Source organism: Colobus angolensis, unplaced genomic scaffold, assembly GCF_000951035.1.
Source record: "Colobus angolensis palliatus isolate OR3802 unplaced genomic scaffold, Cang.pa_1.0 Scaffold117, whole genome shotgun sequence".
NCBI classification, from domain to species: Eukaryota; Metazoa; Chordata; class Mammalia; order Primates; family Cercopithecidae; genus Colobus; species Colobus angolensis.
In genome coordinates this window covers 6,482,670-6,498,068 of record NW_012112808.1, presented here as the reverse complement: position 1 = coordinate 6,498,068, position 15,399 = coordinate 6,482,670, and the positions used below count along the sequence as shown (strand labels likewise).

General features: G+C 46.4%; 1 protein-coding gene across 2 annotated transcripts in view; it reads right to left on the bottom strand.

Annotated features, from left to right (window-relative positions):
* RIN2 (Ras and Rab interactor 2) overlaps window positions 1–15,399 on the bottom strand; it is a 252,268-nt gene that overhangs the window by 55,054 nt on the left and 181,815 nt on the right. For both annotated transcript variants that reach the window (XM_011963061.1, XM_011963051.1), the window contains one exon: window positions 14,780–14,880. In XM_011963061.1, the coding sequence (XP_011818451.1) occupies window positions 14,780–14,880 (101 nt within the window). The remainder of the gene's footprint in view (window positions 1–14,779; window positions 14,881–15,399) is intronic.

Here is a 15,399-nt window from a genome sequence, read left to right as displayed (position 1 = left end):
GATCCACCCGTCTCGGCCTCCCAAAGTGCTGGGATTACAGGCTTGAGCCACCGCGCCCGGCCTATTTTTGTATTTTTTTAATAGAGATGAGGTTTCACCATGTTGGCCAGGCTGGTCTTGAACTCCTGATCTCAGGAGATCCACCAGCCTTAGCCTCCCAAAGTGCTGGGATTACAGGTGTGAGCCACAGCATCCAGCCTAGATTTTTTTTTTTTTTTTACATAAAATGACGTCCTGGTGCAGTGGCCTGTATCCTAATCCCAGCATTTTGGGAGGCAGAGGGAGGTGAATCGCTTGAGCCTAGGAGGTTGAGGCTGCAGTGAGCTGTGATCATGCCACTACACTCCAGCTTGGGCAACAGGGTGCGACCTTGTCTCAATAAATAAATAAATACATAAAATTAAAATTAAAATCATTCAAGACAATCACTTTTGTCTGGGACATACTTCCAAGTTGCCTTGGAGAGTGCTCCTGAGAAACTGGAGTTTCTAAATGGACAATTTAATATCATCTATCATAAGATGTGCCTGATTTTTTTTAAGAACAAAAGTGATTTCAAACAAATATTTAAAATGTACTATGAATTTTCCACCAGGCTGGCCAACATGGCGAAACCCCGTCTTTTTACTAAAAGTACAAAAATTAGCCGGGTGTGGTGGCGGGCTCCTGTAGTCCCAGCTACTTGGGAGGCTGAGGCAGGAGAATGGCTGGAACCCGGGAGGCAGAGGTTGCAGTAAGCCGAGATCGTGCCACTGTACTCCAGCCTGGGCGACAGAGGGATACTGTGTCTACAAAAATATATAGATAGATATATATATTTTCCAGTCTACAGCAGACTGTTAGATCATAAGTCAGCTAAAAAAGGATTGGTTTAGTTAATTAACAATATCTGAAAACCCCTCATAGAATGAATGGCAAGTCCCCTATGGAGATAAATAAGGCAGTTGTGGCCCCTAAGTCAAGTGATGCTTTCCTAGGGGAAGTTCCATAGTTCTCCGGCTCCCTTCCGTGTGTCTGTGCCAGCGGCTGTGTCTCAGCACAGTCACTATCACATCTGCCTCAGAGCTGGAACCATTTGTGGTCTACCCTTGTGTTTTGTCAAGGTAACCCCTTTTGCTTCTACTTACATGAGTCATCTGGTGACACTGGGATGACTGGGTCAGCAGTTAGTAAGGATTATCACAGTTTCTCAAAAGCAGCTGGGCTTTCGGCTTTTATCTCAGTTCGCCAAGCCCTGGCCGTAGACATGACCTTCTTTCCCTTGTCAGGCTCCACAAGGTATGGAGAACTCTCCCCTTGGAAGGGCGACACCTGCTTGCTTTGCCGGCTTTCCCAGGCCAGTCCTGGTGGAATCTACAAGGAGGGCCCCAGACCTGGGATTTGAAGAAGTGAGCGGCAGGCTCCTCCCATGTCTCTCCTTGCAAGTTTCACCTTTCTGGCCAGGCACTCCCTGAAAACAGTCTTTACGAAAAATTCCTGGCTTTTCTTGAAGCCTGAGGGCTCATTCCCTGAAGGTTTCTGGGAATCTTCTAGACTTTTATGAAAACAAAGTTTTTCATTGTTTACATGGTAAGTGTTTAATAAGTGGTTACAGAATGAAGACAATGGGCTAATTATCATTAACAGGGTGATAAGTTCTTACCAATAAAACAAAAACAACAACAAAACCAGAACTCAGGTTCCACATTGCTTTTGCCTCTGACTAAATTATGGTTTAAGATTCATTACATCGCTTGTCTCCCAAACATCAAGAACTGTAGTTTTGCTACTAAGTGGAAAACCCAAAAACAAAATAAAGCTCTAATGGTGGAAAAGTGCAGATTAATTTTGGTATCTAAATTTTTAATTTTAAAATTACTTTTTTAGAGATGGGGGTCTTGCTGAGTTTCCCAGGCTGGTCTCAAACTCCTGGCCTTAAGTGATCCTCCTGCCTCAGCCTCAGCTTCCTGAGTAGCTGGGGCTACAGGCACAAGCCACCATGCCTAGCCCAATTTTGATATTTTGTAATATCTCAATGTGGTTAGAAACTGACAATATTTCCCAAAAAGTGATGGATATAGCAAGGTAATCCATGGAGGCATGGTTTTAATTTTAATGACCTTTACTTATTTTAATGGTTACAGGTATTCAGTGTGTTTCCCAATTATGGTAAAGATACTGAATTTTTTTTTTTTTTTTTTTGACAGTCTGTCACCCAGGCTGGAGTGCAGTGGTGTGATCTCGGCTCACTGCAACCTCCGCCTCCTGGGTTCGAGCAATTCTCCCGCCTCAGCCTCCTGAGCAGTTGGGACTTCAGCTAATTTTTGTATTTTTAGTAGAGACAGGGTTTTGCCATGTTGGCCAGGCTGGTCTCGAACTCCTGATGTCAGGTGATCCACCCACCTCGGCCTCCCAAAGTGCTGGGATTACAGGTGTGAGATACCGCATCAGGCTGAATTTGCTTTTTCCTTTTTTTTTTCTTTGAGATAGAATCTCGCTCTGTTGCCCAGGGCTGGAGTGCAGTGGTGACACAATCTCGGCTTACCGCAACCTCTGTCTCCCAGGTTCAGGCAATTCTTTTGCCTCAACCTCCTGAGTAGCTGGGACTACAGGCACGTGCCACCATGCTGGACTAATATTTGCATTTTTAGTAGAGACGGGGTTTCGTCATGTTGGCCAGGCCGGTCTCGAACTCCTGGCCTCAATCGATCCTCCCGCCTTGGTGTCTCAAAGTGCTGGGATTCCAGGTGTGAGCCCCGCACTGGCCTGGGGAGATCATCCTGTAGCTGCATCTACATGCTGTTGCTCAGCTTCCTCCTTACTGAGTTCAAGCTACTAGGAATGTCTCCTGCCATATCTGGCTCCTACCTACTTACCTACCTGTCAAACTGAGTTCAAATCCTCATCCCTTATCTCTTTCAGCCGCAAGTAATCTATGACCCATCACATTCCTTCCTTACTGTCCCCACACCTCCAGAGAACCTATCCCATTCCACTCTGGTCAGACTTCTCTCCTTTACTAGCCTGGCCTCATCCCCAGGCCATATTCAGGACTCGCCCTGGGCAGGCATTAATAAAAGGTCTGCTTAGGCATGACCAGGGGCCTGAGGAGGAGGTGATCAGCAGAGAGCAAGGTTTACGGAAGAGGAGGAGCTTAGTGGGCAGGAAGAAACGTTCTTAGGGGTACTGGGCAGTTTCTTTCTGAGGCCTCCTAACAAATACAATCCGCTGCTTAGCTCCAGCCTCAGGAGACAAAGGGTTCTTGTTTCTGTGCTTATCAGGAAATGGGCGGCAAAAATCACCACAGCTACCAAGAGCCCCCTGACCTTTGGCCATCGCTGGGGCAAGAAAAGGAGGCAGCTCCAATCCTTCCAGAAAAACAAATCCTTCCTTATTGCTCGTGAATTTCTCCCATGGACAGCCCTTCTAAGCTCAAGTCAACTAGCAAGGAGTGGGCTTTGAGTGGCTTTGGTTGTAAAAGTCAATGATGTTCTTGCAGTCTACATAGTGAAAAAAAAATGATAAGAAAGATAAAAAGAAAAGTCAATGATGAGCTTTAGTTTAGAATTACAATAATTCTATGCCCACCAATACCAGACACTGGAGACCAGTGCTCCATCCAAGATCTCCAAATACAGAATGCTTTATTTCTGCACGGAGAATGAGATTTAGAATTCCAACAAAAGTGGCCTGCTGAGTGCAGGAGAAAGTAGAGGGTAGACAGTCCTGGCAGGAAAGTGCCCTTGGATGAAGGCAGGTGCAGTGCACGAGGTCTGAAGAAATCCCAGTGGGAACCCCACGCATACAGCTTCAGGGGCTTTCACATTCAGTCATCAATTTATCTGGAATCAAAGCCATCCACCTCCTGCCCATGTGAGTGCACTGAAATCACGATGATATTTTTGGTAAGGCATGTCATAGTTTCAATGGAATCAACCCTGATTCTAGTCTCCATCAGTCTCCTAATCATCAGCGGTTAGGTGGAAAGAGGACCCCAAGTCAGACTTGAATCAGAGCCTCAGCACTGCCCCTTCGTCACTGTGAGGCCTGCACCCATTACCATGCACCACTTAGCCTCAGTTTCCCTGTGTCTAAAAACGGATTCTTGTTGAAAAAAGGAATCTGTAAGCAAAACAAATAAACAGAACCTCAAAAGAACTTCTGATTCTAAGTGCCTGGAATGTCTTTGAAACTATGAGTAAAGGTTCAGTTCCGTGGGAGTTTCCAGGATGACTTCTTACTGTCTCCTAATTTTTGGATAGTCACAAAAAGAAAGCGAGGCAACATGTTTCCATTCTAGGACTGACAAATACTGTTGTATAAACACAACTCTGGAGCTTGTTTTGGCAGCATTTCATGTCACCTGGGAGAAAGTAAAACCCCAAAGCTTCTAGAGGCTGGCTTCCAGCAGGTCCTGGAAGCAGGAGAGTTCTCCATCTACCTTTAGTGTCCAGGCTCAACCTGGACTCTAGTGTCACCATCCTTAACTTTCAGATGGAAAAAGAAAAAAAAAAAAGCCACTTCTTTTGATTTTTGTGTTAAAATGTCCATGTATATCATGCTTCTCCAGGAGCCTCCCTTCAGCTGCATGCCAGACTAAAACCTTTTTCCAGGCTGTGGCCTTAACCAGCTGCAAAGGCAAGAAAGGTACACCCTGGGATGTGGCACTGCCAGAGGACCCAGGCTTCTAGTTATAAGAGGCCAATGCAGGGGTCATCTTATGAATCAAGGATGAGACAGAAGTCAGAGTCTTGTGCCCACCATGGTCCTGCTCTTGGGACAGTAGATCCTTGACCATGTATCAAAGGGAACACAAATATACATCCCAAATGCTATGCCGCGGCCAAGATGCCTGGATAGGTGGGAGATGAAGCCAGGACTTAGTGGGGCTGGGAGAAGAGAGGTGGTGGGTTTGGGATCAACAACTTCTGGAAAAATATTAGAACCAGAGGCCCCTTATGCAGAGACACGGAAAATAATGGCTCATATCGAAGATACCTATCGACTAAACACAGGACCAATTCCAATTTGTATTAAACACATACACACACACAGAGCAAACAGAAAATACCCAGAGAAACTTCAAATTCAAAAATACCTAGAAGTTGATGTCTAATGATTTCTTAACACCTTCAGACATAAAAATATTTCTTTGGAATTTTGAAGTTCAGAACTTGAGTCTAGTTATAGGTTAAAAAAACCAACAACAAAAAACAAACAAAAAAAAGGCCGGACACAGTGGCTCACGCCGGTAATCCCAGCACTTTGGGAGGCCGAGACGGGCGGATCACGAGGTCAGGAGATCGAGACCATCCTGGCTAACACGGTGAAACCCCGTCTCTCCTAAAAATACAAAAAATTAACCAGGCGCGGTGGCGGGCTCCTGCAGTCCCAGTTACACAGGAGGCTGAGGCAGGAGAATGGCGTGAACTCGGGAGACGGAGCTTGCAGTGAGTGGAGATCGCACCACTGCATTCCAGCCTGGGCGACAGAGCGAGACTCTGTCTCAAAAAAAAAAAAAAAAAAAGAAAAGAAAAGAATTTTGAAATGGAATTAAACATGTCTCTGTAATATTCTATTAGTCTGGAGAAGCAGGGAAACCCCAATCCATTCTGGACACAGCAGGACCCTGGCCTGGCTAACACAGTTGGCAGCATGGAAATGGCCAGGTGAGCAGAAGAAACCTGTTACCCGCCACCCAGCGTGGGAAGACTAGTGGCAGAAAGGCCTGAGGAAATGGATTGTCTTAGAAGGACCACTGCATATTTAGCCAAGTTTTAAGGGCTATCAGAGGCCATCCAGTTTATCTCCTTATTTGAGATCAAAATGCTAGAAATTGATAAAACTGGTCCTAGGTCCAGTTTTCCAACTTAGCAGTTTCCCTAGAGCAAGCAAGTGCATACTTAATTCCTCAAGGCCTTTTTTTTGTCCCATTAAACTCTAAAAGGAAAAAGAATCACTAGCATATTTGGGGTTACGGATTTTATTTCTCCATGGAGAAGGGCTGCTGCTTTTTGAGGGTGGAGGCCCAACTTCCTCAAAAAAGATTTGTAAGAGCGTGTCACGGGAGGACTATTCTGAAAAACTTTTAGGGCCTTTGGTAATTTTTAAATTCTATCAACAGAGGCCCAGCAGAAGAGGACACAGAAATGGGAACAAAATCGCACGTCTGCCTCCGGGGAGACACTGCCATTTTCAGGAGGTAAGAAAAAGTGGTGGCTATTTTGCCCAGGAACTTCCTCTCGTTGACTCTCCAGCTGGAGATGAAAAGGCCAGATATGGAGTGAATGCTGGCAGAAGCTTTTATTCATTCCTGTAAAAATAAGAAAGAGGAACAAAGAACCTGTTGTCCTGGTTGCCCTTGGAGCTGAAAACAGGCAGAAGAAGGAGCCAGGCGGGCTCCAGTCTTGGTCCTGATGCCCTTTGAGCCCGGGGCATGCACCCTGCTTCACAGAAAGGCAAGCGTTCCATGGATTGGCAGTTTCTAGTATTTAATTGCTTTGGGTTACACTGGTGTTATTTCCTAGCAGATGAATTCTAACTAAGCAGATATTTTATGGCAGAACCAACTGCCAATATAGCAGCAATGCAAAGCCTACAGAGCACAGAATAGGTCCAATATGCTGCCGGTAACATTGTGTGGTCAAGGTTTACTATAAAAAGATAAGCCAGCCACTACATTGGAAGGTGCTACCCATCAACAAAAACAGAATCGATTTCTAGGAAACTGCATTTCTAGGATGATCAAAAACACCCTTGTAACTCAGTGAAAAATCATACATGATCTACCATTTAAATGGATTGTAATGCAAAAACATCAGAAGGATACACATCAAAGCAAAGAATTAAATCAGCCAACCCAACAAACAAACAATCAAAAATGGTTTTATCTTGGAATGGGGGTGGGGTCAGGGTCAGGGTGTTGTTTATTTTGATTTTCTGCATTGTGCTTTTTCCACCACGTACATGTTTTACTTTTGGCCATCAAAAAAGAAATCTTAAATGTCCCTTTTATCCCTTCCTAAAGATAACAGATATCACCAGTCAAGATAGACTGAACAGCTCTTTAGGGCATTTTTGATCTTACACTTCTTACTCATTCATTAATGAAATTAATGTACTTCTGACTTAGAGTTACCTGCTTCCCACCTGAGGTTCTCAGGACATCTGCTGTCCTCCTGTATTCATCTGCCATATTCTATTATGTCCCATTTCGTTACATCAGACTCACTTGTTTATAATTTTTTCCCTCCTTAGGTTGTATAAATCTTCAGGCTCCACTGTCTTTGTATTTTGATAAATAGGATCCACTGAATAAATATTTTCTTTTTTTTTTTTCTTTGAGACAGAATCTCACTCTGTCACCCAGGCTGAAGTGCAGTGGCTTGATCTTGGCTCACTGCAACCTCCATCTTCCAGGTTCAAGCAATTCTCCTGCCTCATCCTAAGTAGCTGGAATTACAAGCACAAGCCACCATGCCTGGATAATTTTTGTATTTTTAGTAGAGACGGGGTTTCACCATGTTGGCCAAGCTGGTCTTGAACTCCTGACCTCGTGATCCACCCACCTCAGCCTCCCAAAGTGCTGGGATTACAGGTGTGAGCCACCACACCCGGCTAAAATATTTTCTTTAATTTCAGTTTAGTGGTTGCTACATTGGTAAGAGTGTAGCAAAGAGCTGGTCAACCCTCATAGAATTCATTGAAATCATGTTCGGGACACTCCTGATTGAGCTGAAATATGGAAATATTCTAGGGGAGTGGGGGTAAACTGATAAAAGTAATCATAGTAGTGAATCCTCGGTGACATAGCCAGAAAATGTCTCACCATATACCTGTTGCTGCTACACGGCCTGCCCTGCAGCAGTAACAGGTTTGTGAGCAAAGCCATTGATGTGTGATGTGTTTACTCTATGGACATTCATCTAGCTGGATGCTTATTTGTGAATTTTGCTGAATCATGTTTTACTTCAGTGGAAAATTATTTAAAAAGCAGCACTAAGTGAAGGTGGGCCTGGTTCAAAAAGCCACAGAGTCGCTAATGTGGTCACAACTGTCCCCCTTGAGACTTAAGGAAGTGGAGCTCTGGGCACGTTTTCCCCAGGCTGCGGCCACCATTCTTCCCTTCTCATCTTCGGTTCCCACCTCTGGGCAAGTGAAGAAGTGAACGATTGTCCAAGGGAGGAGCCATCTGGGTTTCCTGTGGTTATAATGTCAATGCTGTCACATAGCCACTGAGAAGCTCAGAGCTTCCCAGAAGAGGCCAAAGGTGATGACCAGCTGCTACATTGTAGCATTGAGAAGAGCTGGCCAAGGAATTTTTGAATTCCATGTGTCATGTCTGGTTCTGTGGTGGGGCAGGAGGAGTATAGACATGGGACCGCAGGCATCCCACAGAGATCCACTTGAGCTAGAGGACACCAGCGAGGTGGCAGCAGGAGTGATGGCTACAGGAGAGTGGAGGAAGGGACCAGCCACAGCCCTCACTGACCTGCTCTAGCCAGGATCTCAGGGATCCTGAACAGGCAGCCTGGGCCCAGACAATAGCTTGGGAGGTTGTTCTGAGGATCCCTCTGTTCTGCCTGAGGACAAAGTGATCTTTAGAGACTTGTGTCAGCCTAGAGGGGATGGGTTCAAGTGATGACGAGAGTGGAACCTACCTCAGGCCTGGTGGGCCTACCCAAAAGAGGCCTGCTTCCCCCGAACGAAAATGGACTGTGAAATCATGCGGGAGGGAGAGGGGAGTGAAATGCCTTTATGTTCCCGTACTCTCCAGTCTTTGCAGGGATGCAGTGCGAAGAGAGGAAGCAGGAAACTGCACTGGGAGAGAGCAGAGGACCAGGAGCAAGAAGCCCTCAGCCTCGCCCTGGCTTACGGGCTTCTCTTTGGTAGATTAGCAGAGGCATGGAGGGAGACTTAATCAGCTCCTACTCTATTGACCAAAGATTAAAATAGCTCATGGTACAACTGGTGGAGGCGGCACGACTGGAGACTGGGGGAAGGGCCTCTGCCCTATTTCTTTGCTAGGGAGGAAGCCTTGGGCCTGTCACACATTTTCAACTTTTTATTTTTTTATGCACCGGTTGGTGGCCCCCTGCAAGAGGTCTCTGATGCACAAATACTTTAAAATCGCTAAGGGGCTTGGCACCTTTCCTTTATCCAGTCAACAAATACTTAGCGAGTGCATTCTCTATGAAAGATACTGTCCCTGGCACTGCAATCCCAGGGCGAAGGACAGACCCAGCCCCTGCTCTCACAGAGCTTACCTTCTAGTGGTGGGAGGCAGAAAACGCACACATAGACCAGGTGTGGTGGCACACGCTTGTGATCCTAACTCTTTGGGAGGTCGAGGTGGGCGGATTGCCTGAGCTCAGGAGTTAAAGAGCAGCCTGGGCAACATTGTGAAATGTCTCCACTAAAATACAAAAAATTAGCCGGGTGTGGTGGTGTGTGCCTGTAGTCTCAGCTACTCAGGAGGCTGGAGGCACAAGAATTACTTAAACCTGTGAGGCGGAGGTTGCAGTGAGCCAATATCATGCCACTATTGCACTCCAGCCTGGGTGATAGAGTAAGAGTCTGTTTCCAAGAAAAAAAAGAAAAAAATGGACAGGAGGCAAGTGAGTATACGTCCTGTCTGTACAAGTTCTATGAAGAAACATAAAACCAGGTAAGGAGGTAGAAGAAAAGGAGGGCTCAAGGGTGAAGGCTTCCTGGGGAAGGATGTGCCAGGCAGAAGGAACAGCAAGTACAAAGGCCAGGAGGCAGGAGCCACATTGGCAAGGAAGTCAGTGGAACTGGAGCTGAGTGATGGGGAGAGACTGTTAAAGAAGAGATGACGGAGGAGGGGGTGCTGGGGTGTCACATCTTGTAGGGTCTTGAAGGCCATGGTAGTAATTTTGGTTTTAGATGCAAAATTATCAAAAGGCTTTGAACAAAGGCAGGCTGTGTCTTGGACTTAGGTGAACTAAAAGGTTCACTATGCTGCTTGGCTAATAGTCTGGAGAAAGTGGAACCGGTGGAAGCAGAGGCACCGGGCAGGGGCTACTGCAGTGGTGCTGGTGAGAAGTGGTTCCATCCTGTACCTATTTAAAGGTAGAGGCTAGGCACGGCAGCTCACGCCTGTAATCCCAGCACTTTGGGAGGCTGAGGTGGGTGGATCACTTGAGGCCAGGAGTTTAAGATCAGACTGGCCAACATGGTGAAACCCCATCTCTACTAAAATTACAAAAATTAGCCAGGCATTTTGGCACACGCCTGTAATCCCAGCTATGTTGGAAGGCTGAGGCACAAGAATTGCTTGAACCTGGGAGGCAGAGGTTGCAGGAGGCTGAGATCGTGTCACCACTGCATTCCAGCTCTGGGCAACAGAGCGAGATTTGTCTCAAAGAAAAACAAAATGTAGAGCTGCCTGGATTTGGAGATGGATGGGAGGAGGGCGGTTATGAGAGGAAGAGAGGCATCATGGATGACTGCAAGGCCCAAGACGCTGGAGGCATGGTGACTGGGATGGGGAAGACCCAGGAAGGAATGCACCTGTGAAGGAACCCTGCCTGAGTGGGCAGTTGGTTACCAACCTCTGGACTCAAAGAGAGGATCAGCCAAGGGAGTATAAGTGGGAATAACCAATGTATACATGGTATCAGAGCCACAAGACTGGGTGGGATAAGCTAGGAAATTACTCCACAGACCTCCTTTTAAAACTACATATAGTGTGTCTATTAGTCTATGTGTCAGGAACCGTGCTGAGTCCCTGATAGCTATTAACTCACTTAATCATCCCAACAATGCTGTGAGGTAACTCTGTTATTATTCCCATTTTAATGGTAAGAATACCGAGGCACAGATATTTTTTAAAGTACCTTGTACAAAGTTAGTGGGAGAGAGGAGACGTGTGAAGAGTGAAAAGGAGTGGCTCGGCCGGGCGCAGTGGCTCACACCTGTAATCCCAGCACTTTGGGAGGATGAGGTGGGAGGATCCCTTGAGCTTAGGGGTCTGAGACCCACCTGGGCAACACAGAGAGACCCCAATCTCTACCAAAAATAATAAAAAAAAAATTAGCTGGGTGTGATGGCGGGCACCTGTGGTCCCAATGGCTTGGGAGGCTGAGACAGGAAGATTGCTTGAGTCCAGTAGGTCAAGGCTGCTGTGAGCCAAGATTGTGCCACTGAACTCCAGCCTGGGTGACAGAGTGAGACTCCGTCTCAAAACAAACAAACAAAAAATAGAAAAGGAGAGGCTCAAAGTGTGATCTCCAGGTTCTCCAGGGCTGAAGTTCAGGCAGATAAAGAAGAACCAGTCAGGGCACTGGGGGCAGCAGCAGGACAGCTAAGAGGATCCCAGGGAGGTGTGGGGTCCCAGAAGTCAAGCCAAGCAAGTGTCCCAAAAAGGAGGGCAGATGGACCACGGCAGACAACGCTGACAGGAGACAGGCTGGGAGGTGGGCACTGGCCACCGGGCCAAAACTGACATCTTCACTTTCCCTAGCCTCATTCTGAATGAACTTCCTTCCATTTTGATTGTAGGCAACAAACCACAGTAGTATTATCAAGACCGGTGACTTTATCACCAACAGAAACCACAGAGGTTTCACCGTCATCACAGCTGTTGCAGAGATTGTGTCATTTATGCCTATCTGTCACGTGTGAAAAAGAAGCGCCTATGCCATGAAAGCACACGCTGAAACACACACTGAAATCTTCTGATCACTAGACTTCACTATAATTGTTTTTCCCATGACATCCTATAGATCTTATTTTATACATTTAAAAGATTATTCAGAATGGCATGAACCCGGGGGGGTGGAGCTTGCAGTGAGCTGAGATCCAGCGACTGTACTCCAGCCTGGGCGAAAGAGCCAGACTCCATCTCAAAAAAAAAAAAAAAGATAAGGATACCATAGGCAGAGTATGAATACATTAACTTCATACTCCCCTCTCTTACCAGGTTGCAGTAAGCCAGGATCATGCCGCTGCCCTCTATCCTGGGTGACAGAGCAACTCTCTCAAAAAAAAAAAAAAAAAAAAAAAAAAAAGATTATTCAGAGAAGGAGTCCATGGCACAAGAAAAAGTTAAAGATCAAGGTCATCCCAATGTTAACCACGAAAGAGCAACCAAACACTAACACAGCTAGAGTAATAGTGATTCCTAACCTAGGGGACTAGCTTGGTGCTTCATCTGGTATTCCATCAACTAAGGAACCATAGACATTTCGTGGTGGCTGTGGTGGGATAGGCGACTCCCTGTCCTAGCTCACACTCACAGAGTACGAAGCACAGAGGAAGCTGACTGCCGTGCATCTCCTGCAGCCATCAGATGTGCAGAGCCAGAGGCTGGGGGGTGCTCACTACTTCTTTCTGCAGGGGTTTTGCTGCAAGCAACTCTGCTACCTACTGGTCTGCTTTCCTCTTCCCTTCTCTCCCCTTTGGCTGCTGCTCTGTGCCAGGCTGAATTGTGGCCACAGCTATGCTTTTCCTTGATCTTGGAAATAACCGAACTGGCCCTCCTGACAGCTCCATTGGAAAAAATGGAGAAATTAAAAGCAAAACCACTACTTCTTAAAAATCAGCAAGAGACTCTAGCACAGAAGTCAAAACTATGTAGCTTTTCCCCCACAGCACACAGTTTCCACATCAGTCAAACGCAGACCCAAAGAGCTTTCCCTCCTAGGAGTGTTAGGAAGATTCCATAAGTTGGTCGCTATAAGCAACTTAGAACAGTAGTTTAACATGAACAGCATTGCCACATGGCCAACATGACCTATATTATTAAATAAAGACAACCCGGCTGGGCGCGGTGGCTCAAGCTGGGATTACCCAGCACTTTGGGAGGCCGAGACGGGCGGATCACGAGGTCAGGAGATCGAGACCATCCTGGCTAACACGGTGAAACCCCGTCTCTACTAAAAAATACAAAAAACTAGCCGGGCGACGTGGTGGACGCCTGTAGTCCCAGCTACTCGGGAGGCTGAGGCGGGAGAATGGCGTAAACCCGGGAGGCGGAGCTTGCAGTGAGCTGAGATCCGGCCACTGCACTCCAGCCTGGGCGGCAGAGCAAGACTCCGTCTCAAAAAAAAAAAAAAAAAAAGACAACTCATCTTGCTTTTTCCTCTTTCATTTCCGTTAAAAAAAAAAAGCCAAGTAAAATGCCTCTGCAAATTTATCAATTCATGAATTAAGCAACATAGCATTCAAAGTGCCATTCATCTGGGAAAAAAGGCTATTGTGGACTGCTTACAGTTATTCTTACATCTGAAAAGGAAAAGATGGAAGGAAATGTTAAAGATTAAGCAACCACCCGGCTCTCACTCTAATACCCACCGGAGTCAGTAAACAAGATCTCGATGGCCCCTCACATGTTCAGAACGTCCTTCTTACACCCCCAAAATCTCCCGTGCTTATATGCAGGGGAAGGGTTTCTGCCGCTCTGTGTCCAGGTGTCTGTCATCTGTGGAGCTTGGGGTTGATCTCACAGAGCCACCTTTCCTGGCTATGAGAGAAATCAGTGCTACCAAAGCTCTCTTTTCTGTTGTTATCAGCCTAGACTCCCAATTAAATTTTAGCTCAACAAGGCACAGGATAAAGAGAAATTCCCTGGCTAAAGTTCCACGATGTTTGAAACTATTCTGGAGGTGAGGCAGAGAGTCACTACCTGCAAATCATTGTGCATTTGTTTAGTTTACGGGGAAAAAATAAGACTTCCACATTGAGGCCAAGAACAATCATAGAATGCTGGGTGTGCTGAAAGGAGCAAGGGGACCATCTGGTTCACCCCCATCGTTTTGTAGAGGAAGAAAGGAAAGGGAAGGCACAGAGAATTAAGGGTGAGTGCTGTTCCCCCAGAGACATCGGGTGTGAAAATACCACCTGCCAGCTGCGAAGTGCTGGAAGGGATGGTGCTCTCTCCCCTCAGCTTATGGTGGGGAACTAGTCGGGCTGGTTTGAAACTTGCCTGGACAACCAGAACCATCTGGCTGGCCTGCCTGTTGCATGACTCGCAAGCAAAACCCACTCCATAAATCAGCCTCACACTGCTCCAGGCAGGCTCAGCCCCACTTTCTGGGAGAAAGGGGAAGCTGTTAATGAATCTGGCCTCTAAGGCACGAAGTGTCTGTGTCTTTTTACAGCCATTATATTGTTATCTTGTTAGCATCAAAGTTGGAAGAGGTCACCTTCAACTTCCCACCACCCCCCGACCTTTGCACCCCTTTTCTCCAGGTACAGACTATTCCCTTGCCTCCTATTCAGACAGCGTGCAGTATGTGCACAGGTATCGGCTTCAACAGCACAGCACGCCGTCTTCCCTTTGTATCTAATTTACAACCACATCCAGTTTCCAGTCGCTAAATGGCTTTTCAGGTTAATGGTTTTGGAGACTGCTGGGGTTTTTTCTGACCTGAGAATGCAAAATGAGTCCATCCTCTTTAGCTGCTCCCCTGTAAGCCTTCTGGAGACTCACACGGCTACACTGAATTCTACTTTGCACACGCTGGATCTCGCTGCGTTACTGTTTCCATCATTGGGAGTAGGTGGATATGGCACAGACAATTTTAGGTTTCCGGGTTCTGGTGCCAGGAGGAATCGAGAGAGTGTAAAGTTCAAGTGCCTTCAAAGTGATTAAAAGAAACAAGCAGACAACTAGTTCCTAGGCCACTCCCACCTCCTACAGAGGATTTCATCTAGAGCTGCCACCACACTCCCAGTTCCCAGACTTCTGAGAAGTGACTGCAAGTCAGCCCTTGGCAGTGCCAGGGTTCACTCGATCTCTTTCTCGTACCCATCACCTAACCGTGTCTCTGGTCACCTGTGGGTTTCAGCGGGTTCCAGGCCATTTTCCAGGCTGACATCTGTCCGCACCATCTCCTGTTTCAGTTCTCCGATCTCCGAGGCAATTGTGTCAATGAGCTATTCAAAGACAAAAATAGTATGACGTCAGGAAGTGGAGAGGCGTGGCATGCCCACAGTGCCTGGGGAGCTCAGGCTCTTCAGTAGGAACGGAGATGACCATCTTTTTCTATTTCTTTTTTTTTTTTAATCTTGGCTCTGTGAATTTCCTCTGGCCAGAGGAAAGAATAAAGGGGGAGGAGGCAGCTTCTCCTTAGAAAGGGGAAGAACTTAGGTTTCGGTATTGTAATAAGGAAAAGAATACGATATCCAGTTTGTTAGGTTTCAGTATTGTAATAAGGAAGATAATATAACACCCAGCTAGCTTTCTCAACATGAATATAGACAGAATAAATACATCCTGGCAAAACCGGGCCTCAATATCCATTTGGCAAGGGAAACAATCCAAAGGAACCCCCTTTGAAGGACTGAAATTCATACAATCATTATTTTGGTTATAGAAATGAGCTTCTTGAAAAGACATATCCAGCATACACACTGATTTTTGAAGACATCAAAATGATTTCTTGTGGCCGGGCG